General features: G+C 41.1%; 2 protein-coding genes across 3 annotated transcripts in view; one reads left to right on the top strand and one right to left on the bottom strand.

The window, feature by feature from the left end:
- QDPR (quinoid dihydropteridine reductase) overlaps positions 1-19,957 on the bottom strand; it is a 167,660-nt gene that overhangs the window by 85,814 nt on the left and 61,889 nt on the right. The gene's annotated exons all lie outside the window — the stretch shown is intronic.
- Positions 9,714-19,957, top strand: part of LAP3 (leucine aminopeptidase 3) — a 28,001-nt gene continuing 17,757 nt past the window's right edge. Inside the window, exons 1-6 of one of the 2 annotated variants that reach the window (XM_069069244.1) lie at positions 9,714-9,896; positions 11,601-11,716; positions 13,916-13,970; positions 15,556-15,661; positions 17,330-17,489; positions 18,816-18,980. In XM_069069244.1, the coding sequence (XP_068925345.1) occupies positions 9,771-9,896; positions 11,601-11,716; positions 13,916-13,970; positions 15,556-15,661; positions 17,330-17,489; positions 18,816-18,980 (728 nt within the window). In that variant the 5' untranslated portion in view covers positions 9,714-9,770. The remainder of the gene's footprint in view (positions 9,897-11,600; positions 11,717-13,915; positions 13,971-15,555; positions 15,662-17,329; positions 17,490-18,815; positions 18,981-19,957) is intronic. The other variant, XM_069069236.1, reaches the window with a different exon arrangement.

Genomic DNA, 19,957 nt, shown 5'->3' with positions numbered 1-19,957 from the left:
TAATTCTGCCTGTATGCTTTGAAGTTCGGGGTGCTGACCTTTTTCCCCTGAACAAGGTAAACGATATATGTCTGACTGATTAAAGTAATCTTGTTAACCCATTTTGAGTTGCTTTCCTTTATCAAAGCAGATCCAAGAACCTGTGTGAGCAGCCACCCTAGGGACTCCAGGGTGCTTGCCGCTACAGATGTAGGAAATGATAAGTTGCTATGTCAAGAACATAACAAAAACGGCATGTTAATATTAATAGATGCATAATATCTCTATAAAATAAACTCTTATGGTGTGCTTACGAATAAAATCTTTTATCTAGCTCTTAGTTCTAAAAGTGAAAATCAATTACAAATATCCATCTTAGTTTTTTCTTATTAATTGCATAGATTTAGTTTATAAATTAGTCATAAATTGTTATAAAAAAACACAAAAATGTCGTAAGGAGTTATGATTATAGAGGGCTTTCTGAATGTGTTAAATTTCTTTTTTATGTGAAAATTTTTCTATTTTTTTCAAATTACATATAAAAACAATTTTGGACATTTAAAAAAATTTTTGAGTTTCAAATTCTCTCCCTTGGTCCCTCTCGGCTCTCTTCCCTGAGAAGGCAAGCAATTTGACATAGATTATACATGTACAAGCATACAGAACATTTACACATTAGCCATGTTGCAAAAGAAAAAAAATGTGCTGCATTTCTGAAACATAAACCTATCTTTTTAATGTACATTTATAATAATGCTCCAAAGGAAGTTTAAAGAAATGAAATAAATATATAATAACTGTGAAACTGTGGTGTGCATGCATATTATCACTGTCAAAATAAAAATAAATGTGTGGGGAAAACCCCTACCCAGAATTTAATAAAAAATTCAGAGGCTTCTCAAGGTAGGAAGAGGAAGAATTTATTCAATTCTCGTAAGAAAGGGGTGTCACCTCCACTAGGACAGACTAGTAGAAGGGGGCAAGCTACAGAAAACAAAAAAATGTGATTATATACCCTAATGCAAACAACCCCTCCCACTGACCTTACCCTCATTGGTAGAGAGCTTGACTTCACAATCTAGCTTGGGAATCTACCCCAGATACAAGGAGCAAGGAAACAATCTTCAACCAATGAAAACCGATGAAAGCATTTATTACCTTATTTGACAATGGGTGATAGCAGCATAGGGGTATATTTCGGTTTCCCAGAGATCAGGTGGTCTACAGGAAAGCAAAACTTAGGCCTACAGGAAAGTGAAACTTAGGCTTATCTGCAGCAGAAGCCCAGCTCTAGTTTAGAGTACTATCTCCATTTTACAAGAATGCTTTCACTCACTTTACTCATAAACAATCTTCAAAGACAAAGAAAAGATCTTATGATACAACCTCATTTTACAGATGAGGAAAACAAATCCTTAATGTTGCCATTCTGGCAGCGGCCTCATCATTTTATGCTGGGAATGGCATCCAAGCTTGTCTTCCTCCTTGTAAAATGAAGAGGTTGGACTGGATACTATCTAGGGTTCTTTCAACTCTCAATGTTATGGTCCATTGCTTTATGATGTCCTAAAGCTTTGCCACTAACTGGCTGTGTGTGACCACAGACAAGACTCTCAAGGCTTTAGCTACTCAAAGCCTCAGTTTCTTCAAGGGGATTAGACTAGGGTCTCTTGAAGTTCTAAATCTTATTAACTTGTATTAATTCCTCACAGTGTGATATGACCTGTAGTCAAGAGACCAGGTCCAGCCTGGTTCTGACACTAGCTCTATGACAGGACAGAGGCACTAAATCTCTGAGTGTACCCATGTGTAAAATGGAAGGGGCTCAGTACCTCACAGTATTTTTAGGACATAAGCCCATTATAACTTTTTATGTGCAATTAAAAGGTGAGGTATTTTTAATTATAAGAGCCTGTCTATGATCATACCTAATCACAGCCACAAACACTTGGGTTTCTGCTTTTTATTTGCAAGTTTAGGGTAAAGCATTTTTCATTGTGTTGGAAGCATGGGTGTGCACACTAGTCTGTGGGCCAATATCCGTCTATTATTGGCAAAGGCCTTATGCAAAGTAAAGTGGTGTAGGGAAAAAGACCTGTTTCTTACTATGTGCAGGATTCTGGGAAAGCTGATTCTGTTTCTCTGAAATGAAGTTTCATGTTAACAATGAGAAGAACTAAAAAATATGATCTCTAAGGTTCCTTCCAACCTGGAATCTTATGATTCCAATAGCTCAGATTTTCATAACTCATTTCGTTTTACCAATCCACACCAAAGCATTGTAAAATCTTATAAAAAAAAAAAAAAACAAAGAATGGGGTCATGTGACCAACAAGATGGCACACTGGACATTTTCTCTGAATGTGTTACATTTCTTTATGTAACATCTTCATGAACAATCAAATTTCCTCAATATATAAGAATTATGTGCAGGAGGTAAAGTAATTACAGCTGACTACATATACAAAGACAATTAACCCTACAAGAACCCTAAAGAGGTACCAACCTGATGAATTAACAGTAGAAAAGGCTAATTCCTAATCAGTTTACTATGCACTGCTCCCCCACACTCTGACATTGATTTATATGCTGGAATCGACTTGGCAATTTCTTTGTTGCTGCTATTGTTTTTGCCAGAACACCACGTCCTGTCCTACGTACCACCATTCTGTAGCAACAAGCAGAAGAATCCGGTGCTGTCTACACTTTCTATCTCCTCTGCAAAGGAGGTGGAGATCTAGGAAATTAGAAAAGTGTTCTGCCTGGGGTGGCAATGTAAACAGTACTCAAAAAGAAAATGAAAGGACAGAGGAGCTAGGGGAGGCCACCAGCATGTGTGTGGTGCTGTATTAGACCTCCTGAAGGAACAGGGATGGGCATATAGCTGGGGCTTATTCTGTCTGCTCAGAAATCAGGTGGGGCAGGGATTGAGGCTGATGAGAAATGAATTCCCCAACATGGGAGGAGGCTAAGATAGCTGTGAGGCTCAGCCCTTCCAGGTATCTGCCATCAAAGAAGAAACAAAAGACAAAACAACTGATTGGGAATACAGATATACAGTCATGAAGGACAATCTGGGAGAAAAGAAGCAAAAAAGCAATAATGGTAAAACAACACATAATCTTTATACAAGCAAAACATATGTTAAAGACAGGATGCTGTTATAGGAATGTACATTTTTAAGATCTTCCCTGCCCCTAGGCTTAAGTGCACCTGGAGCCTGCGGTAGCGGCTTGTTTCTCAGGAGATACTTTGTGATTTGCCAGTGGGTCAAGAAGGTTGTTACATTCTGAGAGCCAGGAGAAGGCTATATAAACCCTGATCTGAGGCTTTGTTTTGGGGCTCACTTTGAAAAGTGTTGTGTGATTTGACCAGATGAGACTCTGGGCAGCCAGCGAGCACTCCCGGCTTTGAAAAACCCAGATGTTGATGTTTCTCTCTCTGGAAACTGTGATTAGGTATGGATGTAATGGTTGGACAGTTTGGAAACCTGTCTGCTTGATCTGTTTCTCTGTCTTGATAATTCTGTCTGTATACTCTGAAGTTTGGGGTAATGACCTTTTTCCCCTGAACTAGGTAAATGATATATGTTTCACTGATTAAAGTAAGCTTGTTAACCCATTTTGAGTTGCTTTCCTTTAGCAAAGCAAAACTAAGAACCTGTTTTGGCAGCCACCCTGGGGACGCTGGGGTGCTTGCTGATACAGATGAAGAGAAACAACTCAAATAGGATTGGTCTCCTAGAGAAATATGATAAGTAAAAAGAAACCCAGAATACCGTAATATAAAAAATGGTAAACAAAAACTATCCAGAACTTCTGGATGCAGAAATAAAAATGCCATTCAAAGGAATCTACCAATTGCCTTCAGAAAAAGAAAAATATAGTGGTTAAATTGAACAATTCCAAACACAAACAACAAATTCTTCCAGTGATCAGGAAAAACTTAGGCCATGAAGGAAAGGAAAACACAAGACTTTGGTACTCAAGGGAAAACATAAGAAAGAACAGAATAAAATGTTCAGAAGGGCAAAGAAACTCAAGATACAACCTGAGGTGACATAATGCTCTGTAAACCTAATCATCAATGAAAAAAAGATAGTTATTCAATAAAAGAAAGGCATTTGAAATGTTCCCACAAAAAAGGACAGAAGTGAGCAGATTATATGTTTTGTCCACATCTCAGACAACAATAACACAAGAAAGGTAAATAAATATAGCTATCAAGGAAAACACAATAAATGAAATAAATTACCCCCAACAAAAGAAGGGAAGGGGGAAGCTAGAAAGAAAGATACCTATGGGCTTGAAAATAACATATGGTTCATTAATAGATTTCTTTCTAAAAGTATACAAGATAAAGATGAAAGGAGAATTTAAATGGAAGAAGTTAATGGTGGAGAAACAGATCAGAAACATTATGGATTAAATCTCCCAATACCCCACCCATAAGGTGAATCAATATTTTTTGTGGTACTAAGCTGTAGAATGGCAAAGTGAATAAATGGGAAGAGTGGAGAAAGAAGATAGGGAGGATTATTTACAAGTGATTTTAAGAAGTCAACTGTAAACTATGAAGAGAAAATAATTCCTGCAGCCTCCCAGAAAGAAGAGGGTCTATGGAAAAATGGTAGTGGCAAAGGAAGATACTGAAACAAGAGAAATAAAGGGGAAATCTTTGGTAATTTCATTCAGTAGTAATCCCATAAAGAAGACAGATATTTAGTAATGGGACATGGTAACCTTACAGAGACTATGTGTGTTCAAGAACAGCATCCTGCCTCAGTAGAAGAGGAATTGTCCCTGGGGGTAAAGGACATTAGAAGGGTAGGAAAGAATGGATTTAGGGTATTTCATGGGAAAATGGAAAAGAAAATTATCGCAGTTGGGGAGGGCATAGAAATGGACCGCACAATTAAGGACACAGGAAAATTTCTAACATGAGGCAAGACTTCTATCCTTTCTGTTCCTTCAGGAATTGATACTTCTAAGAATAAGATTCAACAGAAAAAAGAGGAGGGCAAAACATGCAAGGCAATAAGACAAATTATTTAGGAGGAAGAACCTGAAGGTAAAAATAAGTATAGGGAGCACGAATCCAAGTTAGGAGAGATAGAAACAGTAGAGAATGGAGAGAATGAGGTAAACAATTTTTTTTTTAAGGTATAGAAATTTTTTTAAACTAACAATAGTAATTGAAGGGGAAGAGAGGAAAAGAGATTTTACCTAACTACTTATCTGAGAGGAAAAAAAGGAGGGAAGAATTAGATAACTAAAATGGAAGAAAGAAAGAGGAATTAATAAGCTAAGTAAAACTTGAAAACTAGGAAGAGGAATGATAAATTTGAGGCAGTAGGGAGTTTGAGGGTGAGAAGAAGAAAGCCTGTGGGAACAAGGTTGCCTTTGATTTTGTTAATTGAGAAATAAATTCTGTTTAAAAGGTGTACCAAATCACTAATAATTAGAAAAATGCAAATAAAAGTCTCAGGTTCCATCTCACACCTCTCAGACTGGTAAAGATGACAAAGGAGGAGGATAAGAGATTGTGGGAAAACAGGCACATTAATGAGTTGTTAGTTGTGACATTCTGGCACGAACTTTGGAACTATGCCCCAAAAGTTGCTAAAGTTTGTATCCCTATTGAGAGGGGGGTGGGAGTGGGGGGTGTTTCAGGAGTCCAGGAACCCCAATAACCAGAGTCCCTGAGTGGGCAGTCTGGAAAAAATTCACAGGCTCAAGCCTGTGACTCTCTGAGTCATGGTGGTAAAAGAGTTCTTAGGAACCTGCAACCTTAAAGGGGTAGAGTTAAAGTTTTTATAGGATAATCCATAGTATAACCTGGGCCAATTTTGCTAGCTAGGTGAGTCAGGGTGGGATTAGGGAGGAATTAAGGAGTGGTCAGTTCTTAAAGGAACATGCACTTTTAATGTCCACTGCCCAGAATTCACTGGGAAATAGTCTAAGGCAGAGCTGCATGGAGGTGTGGTTTTAGGTTTGAAATATCACTAAGTCAGCCAGCGGTCAGGGCTAACTGGGAAAACTCAGGTGGTCCCCATCAATGTCCTGTTAAACAAGAAAGATGTTGGGAATAAACTTATGTTCCAAGCTAACAAAGGATACAGTATGTGTATAATGAGCTAGGGAATATACATATGACTGAGTCTAGGTATATATGATATGTATGACCCAGCACACAGCTGCTTCAGCCAGTATACAGTTGGGTCAAACTACTAAATTCTATAAGTGCAGTTGGCCACTGTATCAGGAAGAAATGTATTTTGTTAGGGCATGCTGCCCTTGAACTAGAGAGAAACTGCCTGAAACAGTGTTTTGAGGCTAGGGAGATTTGAGGCTGTGGTGGGCCAAGGCAGGGAACCCTGCCTTCCGTGGCAGAGCTGAGAGAATGTGGGGAGCCCTTCCGTCCCACAGCATGGCTGAGAGAATTGGGAGTCCTGCTATTCTCCAGCAGGATTGAGAGTGCTATCTACCCAGAGGTTTCAAGTTAAAAAAGAGACAGGGTCTCAAAGAGTGGTGGAAAATAGGGTCTCCTTTATTGTTCTAAGTGCAAGCCTTTTATAGGACACTTCCTAATGGCTTTCCCCTGTGGACATTGCACACTACAGTGTTCCTAGGCCAGGGGCGAAAACACAATGCTTATCTTGAGGAGCCAATCCTCATACCTTCATGTTAGAACTCTTCCCTGGAGCATGGGGAACCGATCCAGGCCTGGCATTGAGCCCTTTACCTGAGGGGGCTTATTTAGCCATCAGGGTCCGAGTCTCACTGGCCTGTGGTCCTCAACATGTGGCTAGGGAGAAATGTGATTTTACAAACTGGGTTTCAAGCACAGACACCCAAACACCCCATCACTATGACCCAGCTATACCAGTTCTAGGCTTATGCTCCCAAAGAAATCAAAGAAAGAGGAAATATATATATAAGAATGTTTATAGCAACTTTTTGTAGTAGTCAAAAAATAGAAATTAAGAGGGTACTCACCTATGAGGATATGACTAAACAAACTGTGAAATGTGAATATAAGGGAATAGTATTGTACCATAAAAAATAATGAAATGGTCAGTTTCAGAGGACACTTCAAAGACCTCTATGAACTAATGCAGAGTAAAGGGCAAAGAACCAGACAATTTATACAATGACAACAACATCATACAGAAAAACAGCTTTGAAGACATTAAAACTCTGATCAATCCTAAGGCTAGAGGAATGAGGATGGAATACTCCACCAACCTCCTGTTAGAAAAGTGATATACTTGAAATGAATAATGAAACGTTTTTGGACACAGCCGCTGTGGGAATTCATTTTATGTTATTGGGGCTTTTCTTTTCCTTTTTTAAAATTGTACAGTTGGAGAGAGAAGGATAGTGGAAGAAGAGATAATAATTTCAAAAATACAGAAAGAAATATTGAAAGGGAAAAGGAACTATATATACAAAAAGTCTTTATAGCAAATCTTTTGATAATGACAGAGAACTATGGGAATGAATCAGCAAATCATGGTATATAAATAGAAAAAATGAATAAATAATATATTAATAAATGGAATAGTATTGTGCCTTGAGAAATATGAAAGGGGAAGTTTCTGAGAAAGTTAGGAAGAGCTGCATGAACTGATGAAAAGTGAACAGAACCAGAACAACTTATACAGTAACAACATTTTAAAGAAAACCAACTTTGATAGACGTAAGAACTCTGATCAATAATCAATGAACAATCATGATTTCAGAGGGCTGATAATGATGATAATGCTTCTGAGGGTATAGAATGAGACATGTTTTTGGAGATTGCTGATATGGGAATTTGTTTTGCTCTTCAGCACAGATATTTATGACAGGGATTTTGTTTTTATTGTCTTCTTTTTTAAACGAGTAGAGAGGGGGAGAAAATAGATTTTTATTCATTTAAAAAATAAATGTAAAAGCCCTTCTGCCTTCTCATAAAGATTTGGGGTTAGGGAGAGATATAAAGACCTAACAGTGAAACTAAGCCTGAGGTTATCTCTCACCCTCTCCCCTTAATCTTTCACAGTCCTGCTTCTGTTATATATACATGGCCAAAAAACTTCAACATTTTTCTGGCTTTTAGTTCCCTTACAAGTCGAGGTCAAGCTTCTGGTGATGAAGCTCAGCTCTTAAGCCACTAGTCTTTCCAATTTAATTCATTCTCTATTAGCACTGGGTCTTTAAGGATCATGTAATACATGCTTCTCATTTTACAGAGGAGGAAAACAAGTCCCCAGTGTTGCCATTCTGGCAGAGGCCTCCTCACTGCGCGCTGGGAATGGCATCCAAGCTTGTAAAATGAAGGGGCTGAGCTTGGTAATATCTAAGGTTCTTTCACCTCTCAGTGTCCGATCTGTTGCTTTGTTGTGTCCTAACTAGCCGTGAGTGACACTGACCATACTCTCAAGGCTTCAGCTACAAAATACCTTGGTTTCTTCCAAGGGGTTTTGGGGGAACCGGCAGTCTCGAGGCCACCTGGGGCCCTCTAGGTCCTTGAGTGCGGCCTTTGGACTGAGTCCAAGTTTTGCAGACGGAATCCTCTCATTAAGAGGCTCTGTTCTGTGATGTCGGGACTTAGGAGGGAGGCACTCAATGTACCCAGGCACTAAATGGAAGGCGTGCACCCCAGTCCGGGGCCAACTTCCGTCTATTATTGACAAAAGTGGTGGGGGGAGGAGGGGGAAGAGAGCTGTTTCTTCCTGTGTGCATGATTCTGGGAATGTTAATCTTGATTCTCTGTAATGCAGTTTCATTTTTACCAAGGGGAATTGGAAAATATAACCTTGAAGGTGTAATCTTGTGCTTCTAGTAACTCAGATTTCTTTTTGCTTTTTTTGGGGGGGAGGGCAGTGCAATTGAGGTTAAGTGACTTGCCCAAGGTCACATGCTAGTGTTAAGTGCCTGAGGCTGAATTTGAACTCTGGTCCTCCTGACTACAGGGCCAGTGCTCTTATTATTCACTGTGCCACCTAGCCGCCCCCTAACTCATATTTCTGTAACTCGCTCGCCTTTTTCACCAAAATACTGTAGCAAAGATAAGAAATGGGGGGATGCGCACAGCAGGATTAAGCAAACCTCCTTAGTCTTTCCCGCCATGGTGGCCAGTGCAAAGAGGGTTAGCTCCGCCCTCACCTGCCAGTATCAGTCTTTAAGCATGCATTAAGCGTCTCCTGTATGCCAAGCGCTGTGAATACAAAGATGCGACAGCCGGTGCTCTGGAGGCCCCCCCCGTCGGGGGGGGGGGGGGGGGGGGGGGGGGCAGAGGCCCTGCAGACATCCAGGATACAGAAGGGGAGCTCGGGAGGGACCAAGTCTGCAGACGTGGCCGGGCCTCAGCTCCTCCGTCTCTAAGGGGAAGGGTGGGCCTCGAAGGCCCCGGACCAGGTCAGGTGAGGTCAGCCGGGGCTGCCCCAACAGGGACGCTTACGGTGCCAAGAAGCCCAGAGCTGGGCACAAAGGAAGGCCCCCACTGCGGCCAGAGACTCCAGACACACCGCGAGGCGGGCTCACGTCACAGGGCTGGGGCGGGGTCGGAGGGCACTCATAGGACGCTTTTCTTTCCCGGGAGCGCGGGCGGGGGAGGGGAGCCCGAGCGCAGCCAGAGCCCCGCCCCCCCGGGCAGCCTGTGGCTGCACGCGCTCCCTGCGCCCCGCCCCCCCCCTCCAGCCTCTCCGGGCTCTCCAGGCCCTGCCGCCGGGTCCCCCCCCCCCCCCCCCCCCCCCCCGCCCTCCCGTTCCACGCGCCCGCCGGAGGGCGGGCCGCCCCAACAAAATGCTGCTCTCGCTTCCTCTTCCGTCACTGAGGCGACTCGGCGTCTGGAGTTTGGGAGGGAAGGTGCTCGTGTGCCGGGGCTTTTCCGCTTCGTCCCGGTTCAGCCAAAGCAGAGCCATGACCAAGGTCGGAGGCCGGGCCGGTGTCTCGGGGTGATGCGCGGGGCCGCGAGCTCTCGTGGCTGCGGGCAGGTCGGGAGCAGAGCGGAACCCCGCGCCGGGATGGGCCGGGGGCGGCTTGCCCCGGTACTCTCCCGCGGAGACGGGTCACTTACTCCGCTTCTTAAGCACTTTGTCCGGCAAAGGGAGCACGTGCGCCCCGCCACGCTGCCGGAGCGACCCGTGACCCAGGAGAGTCCCGGAGTGGTACAATGGGGGAAACTGAGGCCCGCAGGGGGGAGGTGACTTAACCGACCCCCCCCACCCCGATGAATCAGTGGGGGCCAGACCTTGGTGGCTGCTTTCGGATGCTCCTAGTCCAACCCGCTCGGGACTGGACGGACCCTCCCAAGACGCCGCGCTCGAGCTGGAGGGGACCTCCCACACCATCCCCCTCCTTTGGCTGGGAAGAGAGCACGGCCAGGGTGGTTTGGGGCTTCGGCCTGGTTCCCAGAAGTAGGGAGGAGGCGGGATTTGAGCATCAGGGGCGAGGGGCTTAGCCGAGGGGGCCAGCACAAAGCCTCGGAGGCCAGGGCACGCAAGCATGGACTAGGACCGCCGCCCCTTCGTGGCCCCGGCCAGAGAGAGGACAGCACGGAGAGTTAGACACCGTGTTCGAGCCGCGGGGGGGCCCCCAGATGTGGGATCCCAGAACTGCCCCGGAGCTCGGGGCCACCTCCCCCAGCGTGCTCCTTTTACCGAAGAGCAACCTAGAGACGCATCCTAGGTCCCCCCAGGTGTTACTCTAAGAGTCCCACACAGCTGGTATGCAAACCAAGGCCCCCGAGGTGTGAGCTCCTTTATGCCTGAAAACTGCCTCTGAAGATAAGCTATGTAGATAAATATTCAATCAATGCCCTTCTGGTTTCTTCTTATAACCTTTGACAAGCCACTTAGGATCTTGGGCTTAGACCAGGAAGGGACTTTAAAAGACCATCTAATTCTGGCATTCTCCTTGTACCGAGACTGGGCCAAGGTCATCCAGATAGTAACTTGCAGAGCTGGAGTTTGAACCTAGGTCCACTGATACACTTAAGTGTTCTTTTCACACTGTCTCGTCACCAAAGCTCAGTATCCTCAGGTAAAATGTGGATTAGATGATGGTCTTAGCATATGCAGCATACTTAACTGAGTTGTTTTGAGTGCTTTGTTTTAATGCACTCAATGAAGGAACTATTGTTATTTGATATCTAGGACCTAGGAAATGGGGGTGGAGAGGTGTGGATGTGTTGATGGAAACTGGGCTTGGGAGATCAGATGGGCTGATGTCATGGTTTCACTTCAGATTTTAAACATTCATTTGTAGAATTCTATTCATAAAATCCTGTAACAAAGGAACCTTGAAGATCAACTGTGTTTGATCATTTAGTTTTATCATTTTACAGTTGAAGAAAGTGGACCCAGAGAATCAGAGTACTTTATGACAGGTCACACAGCTGCTCTGTGGCTCTTTTTCTTTTTCCTTATGTTGGCAGTCAGATTCAGCATTAGTGACAGTTGTTACTTCCCAGGACTTCACTGGGATATGTGTTACTAAGAAATTCACATCAGAAGGCAGTGGGACTTGATTCAGATTGAAACAAATCACAGTCACATATTTGTAAAGATAACTCTTGGGTAATCATTTTGAAAAAAAAAACCACTTCTGTTGTAAATTTTTATCTGTTTTCAGGGCCTTGTTTTGGGCATCTATGCCAAAGAAAAGGATGATGATACTCTTCAGTTTACAAGCGCAGGAGACAAATTTGATGAACTTGTATCTGGAAAACTTAGAGAACTTTTGGCCCTGTAAGTTTTAATCCAGTGATGCCTTCTCTTCAAGGTTGGGGAAAATTATTTGTGTGGATGAAATAGAAGTAATTTTGAAGGATTTTAGAGAAAATAAGTCATCATACCATCACTTTTAGGAGGAAAAATAACCCCCAAAATTTGTATTTGACTTTGGAATGTGCTTTAGTGCTTGCATTTTAATACAGATAGATCTGATTTGGAGGGAAATTCATAACTATTAAAAAACGTGAAAGACTGATAAAGATTGAAAATTTTCCCCACCTTCTCATTTCTTCCCAATCTGTGCTAGGGAAAAAATAGAATCACTCTTCAGACTGACAGAAAGAATGCTCCAGCCTAGGTAGCACTTCTTTTCTGTTTTGCTTTGGGAAAGAAATTTAATATTTGATATTAAAGTCCTCATGGGAAGATAAAATAAATTGACAGTGGTGTCAGAAAAAGCCTTTACATCTTCTTAATTAGATCTAGGGTTATTTAGTTGCATATAACAAAAAAAACTGACCACAATGAAAACTATTTACAAATAATATGCCTTATTTATTTATGTTTTTATTTTAAAAGCAATCGGGGTTAAGTAACTTGCTCAAGGTTACAGGGCCAGTTATTTCTGGGTGTGGTGCTAAGTGTCTGAGCCTGGATTCGATCCCCAGGTCATCCCAACACTGGGGCCGGTGCTCTTACTTGCTGTGCTACCTGGCCACCCCAATAATATGCCTTATTACAAGTACTTTTCTCATACACTTGCGATATAAGGGGTACAAATATTACTGGTGTTATACAGATGAAGAAACAGACCCAGAGATATGAAATGACTTGGCAGCAGTCACAGAGCTTTTTATAAGCAGAGCTGGGACCCAAACTTGAGATTTTTGACTCCCAAATAAAGGATCCTGCCATTCTTACATAACTATATGTATCCCTTCCCACCACACTTACATATCAGGGTACTGTCTGCAGCTTGGCTTCTTGGTATATAACCTCTTCCATCCCCACCTTGGAAAACATTCCAGAGTTAGGTTAATACAATGCAATGTAACTTAGGGCTTCTACCATCTGATTCTTAACAGCTGCTGAACCTTAACTTCCTTGGAGTAATCTCCCACGGTCTTTTATTCTGTTAGTAAATCATTCATTATCCTTCTGTGAATGAGAACTTCCAAACATCTTTGGTCCTTAGTTTTCCACCATCAAGTCCAGCAGATAGGATATCACAGCAGTAGGGTGTTTGTGTAGTAGTAATGAGGTTTTGGAATGAGCCTATTAAACAGGCATCCATCTGGCTCTCGGCCATCTTGGTCAGTGTGTCCCAGACTCAGAAATTCTTGCTGAATGGAATTCTTAGTTCATTGAGCATTTATTGCACATCTATAATATGCAAGGTATTGCTATTTGTGGGTTTGCCCACACTGAAATTACACTCAGGAAACATCTTAAGTGTGCAAATACTGATGAATGATAACCTAGTACTGATGACTGATAAACTGTTTTATGGGCTACGTGCACTGGAGAGGTATAGAACAAAGTGCCATGTGAGTTCTGTGGGTTGTGAACAGTGGAGGGAGTAAAGGAGATTTTGTGGGGTGGCTTTTGAGCTAAGCTTTACATTGTGTGTATGGATTCATTTGGTAAAGAGAGGGAGGGAAGGAGATCATATGGTGAAAAAAAGAATGGTGGCAGGAGAATGTAGGGCTTGTTTGGAAGGAGAAAAAAATGTCCTCTAAGATAGTGATGCCAAACTCAAATAGAAAAGGAGGCCGTTAAACAATATCCAGCGATCTCTACAGGCTGTTTGTTGACTTAGAAGGCCACCTCTTAACATTATGTTCTATGGTATTTTATTTATTTTGTTAAATATTTCCTGATTGCAGGCTGTGTTTGATACTTCTGATCTAGAGGAGTCAAAACTGGGGGGGGGAGGGAGGATCCATAGGATGGCCCAATGAAGTTGGGAAAGTTGGAGAGGGTTTTGAATGTCAGGCACAAGGGTGTAAAATTCCAGGGGTGGCAAACCAGGCAGGAGTCAGTATAGTGCTCCTGGAACTCTTTGAGTAGAGGAATGATGTGATTCATTCTGTGCAGAATAGAATTGATAACCCTTGAAAAATAAGTGATAGTTGAGGTGTATGGGCATGACATTCCTATAAAAATTGAGATAAGTTGTCATTTCTATGAACAAAACCATTTTTTTTCTTTCAGATGTGGGCCTCCACTGAAGACAGGCAAAACACGTGTATTTTATGGTCTTCATCAGGTAGGAATCAACAATATTGATAGTGATGATAGTAAGTCATAGTTATGTTGGGCTTTATAACTACAAAGTACTTTTAAATTGACTATGTAATTAATTTGAAGAGATTGCGTATTTTTTTGAAGACTTATGGTATATCATTCCAGTATTAAACAATTATGATTCTCTTCATATTGACTTTAACTTAAGTGTATCTTAGCTTCTTGTTTTCTCATAGAATGTACGCTTTTGGATTTTATCAAAATCTTTAATTTTTATGTCTCATTTATTTCTTAGTATCTCTCTCTCTTTCCCCTCCCCTATCCAAAGATTCATCCTTGGTGACTAACATTTTAAGAACAAAAGTGGATTCAGCAAACCAAGAGAATATATGGAATATTTCAATCTGTAGTCATAGGATCATAGATTTAAAGGTGGGAAGGGACCTTAGCATACCTTTGGTCCAACCACTTCATTTTATAGGCAAAGAAAACTGAGGCTCAGAGAAGGCTCACTGATTGTAATAAATGGAAGGAAGAACATTGTCTCAGTCCGTCACATTCAGGTTTGGTCCTAAAGTAGACAACATTTAGTTTCACTTTTTTTGTTCCTTTATGTAGTTGCTTGTATTCCCCGTCCTTCTCTGAATTGTTTGTATTCTTTGTTTCTTTTTTTTATATTTTTTTGGAGCAATTGGGGTTAAGTGACTTGCCCAAGGTCACATGGCTAGTTTTTTTGCTAAGTGTCTGAGGGCAGATTTGAACTCAGGTCCTCCTGACTCCAGGGCCAGTCACTCGTTTCTTTTTAATGGAGTTGGGGTTTTTTTTGGTGGATTTATTCATAGTTTCTTACAACACATTATGTTGATGTAGGTTTCTTCAGCCGAATTGATGGTTCCCTACTTCTTTCCAGTATGAGTATTTCTCTGTGTTATGGGGCCTTTTTCTTTCCTTGACCTGTTTAGTGTATATACATAGCGATGGGTTCTCTAAGTTAAAGCATATGGGCACTTCCGTAACTGTCTTAGCAATATTCCAAATTGCTTTCCAGAATAGCTCTCCTCACAGTTTGCCTGTCTTTCTGTAGCCCCTCTAACATCGACTGTTTCCATTTTTGTCGATTTGCTGGGTATAAGGTTTAAAAAAAACCCGAAAAAAGCCTTATAAGGAAACTTCAGAATTGTTTTGATTTGCATTAGCAGTCTTTCATGTGGTAGTTCACGGTTTGCTCGTCTTTCAAGACCTTTTGTTCATATCATTTTATTATTTGTTCATTGAGAAATGACCTGAAAGCTCTCACTACCATTCTAACCTGCTGTTGTTGGAAGACTTCTTACTGTGGATCTCTCATAGTCAGAAATTTGGACTGTATTTCAGTAACACTGTAACAGGCACATGTAAAAAAAATTTTAAAAGGTACAGGAGCCCCGAAGAAAGAACGGTTACTGTTGGTTCTGCCCTCTATTGGTCATAAGCAAGTAATAGAAGATGTTGGTGATCCTTTCCATCTGTTTCACCATACACATAGGTTGTATTGCTTCTTAAAATGAAAGCATGATGATTGAATATGAAGAGATTAAAAGTTTTGGGTTTGGATATTTTTGGTATAGGACTTTCCGAGTGTTGTTGTAACTGGCCTGGGTAAAAAGACGTCTGGAATAGATGAACTGGAAAACTGGAATGAAGGCAAAGAAAACATCCGAGTCGCTGTTGCAGGTTATTACCTTTTTAAAAAAATTTAATGTTTGTTTAAAAAAGGTCCCACAAGATCTTGGTGGATTTAGCTTTGGAAACTGTTTTAAACAAACAGAAAAGGACATTGTGAACTACTGAGGTGTTATCTTGAGTGTGATGTTGACATTCTCATGAATATTGAAGTTTTATTAATTGAATATTTAGTTTTAGTAACTCTGTGGTGTGATTCTGCTTTTCTTTTATGATAGCAGCTTATGTGGATATGATAGTTTACAAAGTACTTTCCTTACAATAGCCCAATAAGGTAAGTGATGGTTGTATGTGTAAAGAGATGGAGAATCAGAGGTGAAGCTGCTTGCCACTCAAGGTCTCATGTGGCAAAGTCAGAACTTTACATCTTCTGACCCCAAGGCCTGGTGTACTTTCCACTTCATTGCATTTTATGGGAAATGTGACACTTCTGGTGTGTGGCTTCTATTAGTTCTATTTCTTTAGCAAAGCAGCTTCATTGTTTCACATCCTCTAAATAATATAGATTAAACGTTTATATTTGCAAATCAGAGCAAACAGAAGAAAAAGTATTTGAATGGCTCTTTGTACATGGTAGTTGTAGGCAAATAAATATTAGAGAACATATTTCAGCATAAAAGGAAGTTGTGCGGGAAGATTGTGGTTAAAAGATGCCACATAAAATAGGGTATCTCACCCTCCAGGAGAGTAAGGGGGGGAAGGGGATGAGAAGGGGGATGATGCAAGGGAGGGCAGGCTGGAGGGGAGGGAAGTTGGAAGCACCCACTTTTGAAAAGGGATGGGATCAAAGCAGAGAATAGAACAAGTGGGAGGTGGGATAGGAGGGAGGGAAATATAGTCAGTCTTTTAAAATATATCTACTATGTTATTGTTTCGCATTAGCCAAACGTGTATAATCTATACTGAACTGCTTATCTTCCCCATAAGGGTGGGTGACAAGGAAGGAAGGGAATAAATCTGGAATTCAAAGTTTTAAAATCAAATATTCAAATATATATGTATATATATATATGTATGTGTGTGTATATATATATATATACACACACACACACAATTAATACAATTTTACATATAATTAGGAAATAAGATATACGGGCACTGGGGCATAGAGATCCACTGGAAAAGTTGAAAGGGGTATGGGAGAAAATATGGGAGGTTGCAGATTGGAGGAGGGGATATCCTGTGGGACTGCTATTTTGGGGTGGTGGGTAGGGGGAAAAGGGGGAGAAAATTTGTAACTCAAAATCTGGATGAAATGAATGATGTAAATCAGAAGTTTTTAAAGCATTTGAAAAAAAAGGTGCCACGTAAAGTGATTTTAAAGCAGTAAAAAATTAGTGTTTGATCTTTGACACCAGCTGCATCATAAATGCTTATTAAATCTGTCAGAGTTTATGTTGAATGATCACTTCATTATGTGAATTCCTCAGGTTTTGTTGACCTAGATATTAAGTCACTTGTGAAGTGCTGTATTAATAGTAACTCTCTTCAGTTGCTTTATTATTGCTTTGTGCCATCTCTTTCCAATGAGCTTGGAAGAAATGTGGGAACTTAACTAGAATGCCCTAGAGCTTTAGAAACTTCTTGTCCTTGTCCCCTCTACTATGCCTGTCTGTCCCCTGAAGCTTGATCAGCATTGGGCTGTGCTTTTCCTTTTAGCTGCATGCAGGCAAATTCAGGACCTGGAAATTTCTTCTGTGGAAGTGGATCCCTGTGGAGATGCTCAGGCTGCTGCAGAAGGAGCTATTCTTGGTCTCTATGAATTTGATGAGCTAAAGCAAAAAAAGAAGACTGTAGTTTCTGCTCAACTCTATGGGAGGTAATAAGGAAAGAAACAAATATGTGATTAGACTAAAAGACCAGTGGAGTTTGAGTTAAAAAAAACAAAACAAAACCCTAGGGGGCAGCTAGGTGGCGCAGTGAGTAGAGCACCAGCCCTGGAGTCAGGAGAACCTGAGTTCAAATGTGGCCTCAGATACTTAACACAAAAACTAGCTGTATGACCTTGGGCAAGTCACTTAACCCCAATTGCCCTCCAAAAAAGCAAAAAAAAAAAAAAAAACCTTGGAAATTATCTATAGTAGTGGTATCAAACTCGATTGACTTAGGAAAGCATGAATTAACATGATGTTGTATTGAATTTTATTTAGTTAAACTTGTCCCAGTTATATCTTAATCCGATTCCTGCGCACTCAGGAAATCCTCGAGTTTGACTTCTCTGGTAGCCCTCCTAATGAAAATGTTAGAGCTGAGAGGAAGCATAGAGACCATCTGGTTCATTGCCCAATTTCTATAGATACTGAAAGGGAGGCCCAGGTCAAACAACTTACTCAAACTCACATACGTAGCATATGGTTGCATGAGGACAGGATCCAGGTAGCTCAATTCGGAATCCAGTGCTCTTTCCATTGTACTTGATGAGATTATTCTATTAAAGCTGGAAGGGACCTGAAAAATAATCATAACCAATTTTCTATCGTTTTCACATGGGAAAATTGAACCCTGGAAAAATTAAAGCACTTGCCCAAATTCACATGGCTAGTTTGTAGGAGATTTGGATCTCAGCAGAACTAGATAAGTCCCCTGACCTACAGTCCGTTGTGATTTCCATTATACCACACTGCTTCAGCTGTGTCAGATTAAAAGTTTATCTAGCAGCCAGTATTCCTTTTGATGTTCCTCTTTGGTTTAAAATAAGATACACTGCTACTGTGTTCATCTGAATACAAACCAATATTTCTTCTCAAATCTGGTTTAATACCTGAGTATAGCTTGTAATGGGTGTTTTGTACACATGTGCATATGACATAAAATAATAATGTAAGGGTGGCTAGGTGGTACAGTGAGTAGAGCACTGGCTCTAGAGTCAGGAGGACCTGAGTTCAAGTCTGGCCTCAGACACTTAACATAAAAACTAGCCGTGTGACCTTGGGCAAGTCACTTAACCCCAATTGCCCTCAAAAAAATTAATAGATGTACATGTGCTATATGTTATAACACCATTATGAATGTGTAACATTTTCTGTCAGAGTTATTATTGATATTCGTTAATGGATTATATTTGGACCAGTAAAGCTATCAAATAATCAGTGTTGAAGAAGGATCTTTCTTACATCGTCATTACATTTTGCACAATTTTGTTTAGTGATGGTGATGAAGCTTGGCAGAAAGGAGTTGTCTTTGCTAATGGGCAGAACCTAGCCCGACACTTGATGGAAACACCAGCCAACGAAATGACTCCAACCAGATTTGCAGAAATCATTGAGCAGAAACTCAAGAGTGTGAGTAACAATGCAACGGTCCACGTAAGGTATGTTCACGTTAGCTCTCATTCAGGTTGCTGTGCGGATACTTAGATTTACATGTTGCCCCCGTTTGCATGAATCCTTCATTTGATTTAAGCTTTCAGCACCACTGGAGATAACTTCACATGAAATAGAGATTGATTTTATAACAGATGTCTCGAAGAACAAGTGGTGGTGGTGATGATGACGGTGGGTCACATTTATATAGCACTTTGAAATTCATCCTAGACTTCCCTTATAACTGCCATGTGAACTAGGAAGCACAAATATTTCCAGAACAGGCAGCTAAGTCTCAAGACACTGTCACAGAGCCCCATAGCAAGCCAATATTCGATCTGGGATTCAGATTCATGCCTCTTGACTGCAAGTCTAGCACCCTTTTCACTTCATCTTCCTACCTCTTGGTAACAGAATCATTCCTTAATTTTTCACCCACATGCTTCTTATATATTGCTGCATCCACCACTTCAAAGTATGTTTAGAGATCTGTAGCTCTGGTCCCCACAGCTCTCTTGAAATTACTTCATAATCAACCTTCAGTTTGAAAAGATTACAGATGAACCTTCCTTTAAGCAAACCTGATGTGTGGATAATCTGAGAAAGAAGGCTTGGAGGAGGGTGGGGGAGGGTCCAGTAGCAGTGGCGTTTTCTCTATTTTATCTAAAAAGATACGGAGAACTGTCTTAAATGCCTTGCTGATTTGCTTTGAAGGGACCTTTTTCATTAGATGAAGCAATTTGTTACAGAGTTCTTGTAACAGATGCCTCCAGTATATTTAAGACAGGCTTTGATTTATACATTTTCAGGGAACATAGCCATTGTATAAGCTGTAATACACCTTGAAAGCTAAAATTAAGTATTCAGTACAGCATCTGGTGTGCTTAATATGTTTTAGTGTTACAAGTTTTTTAAGTTCCATAAAAACACCTCAAGAGAAAACATCTTTTTTTCCCATGAAAAGAAACTAGTTGGCATTTTGTGA

The sequence above is a fragment of the Petaurus breviceps genome, unplaced genomic scaffold (genome assembly GCF_028583685.1).
Source record: "Petaurus breviceps papuanus isolate PSGF00001 unplaced genomic scaffold, PetGlider_PUasm1.0 140, whole genome shotgun sequence".
In the NCBI taxonomy this organism is placed as follows: Eukaryota; Metazoa; Chordata; class Mammalia; order Diprotodontia; family Petauridae; genus Petaurus; species Petaurus breviceps.
This window is presented reverse-complemented; position numbering and strand designations above follow the sequence as displayed.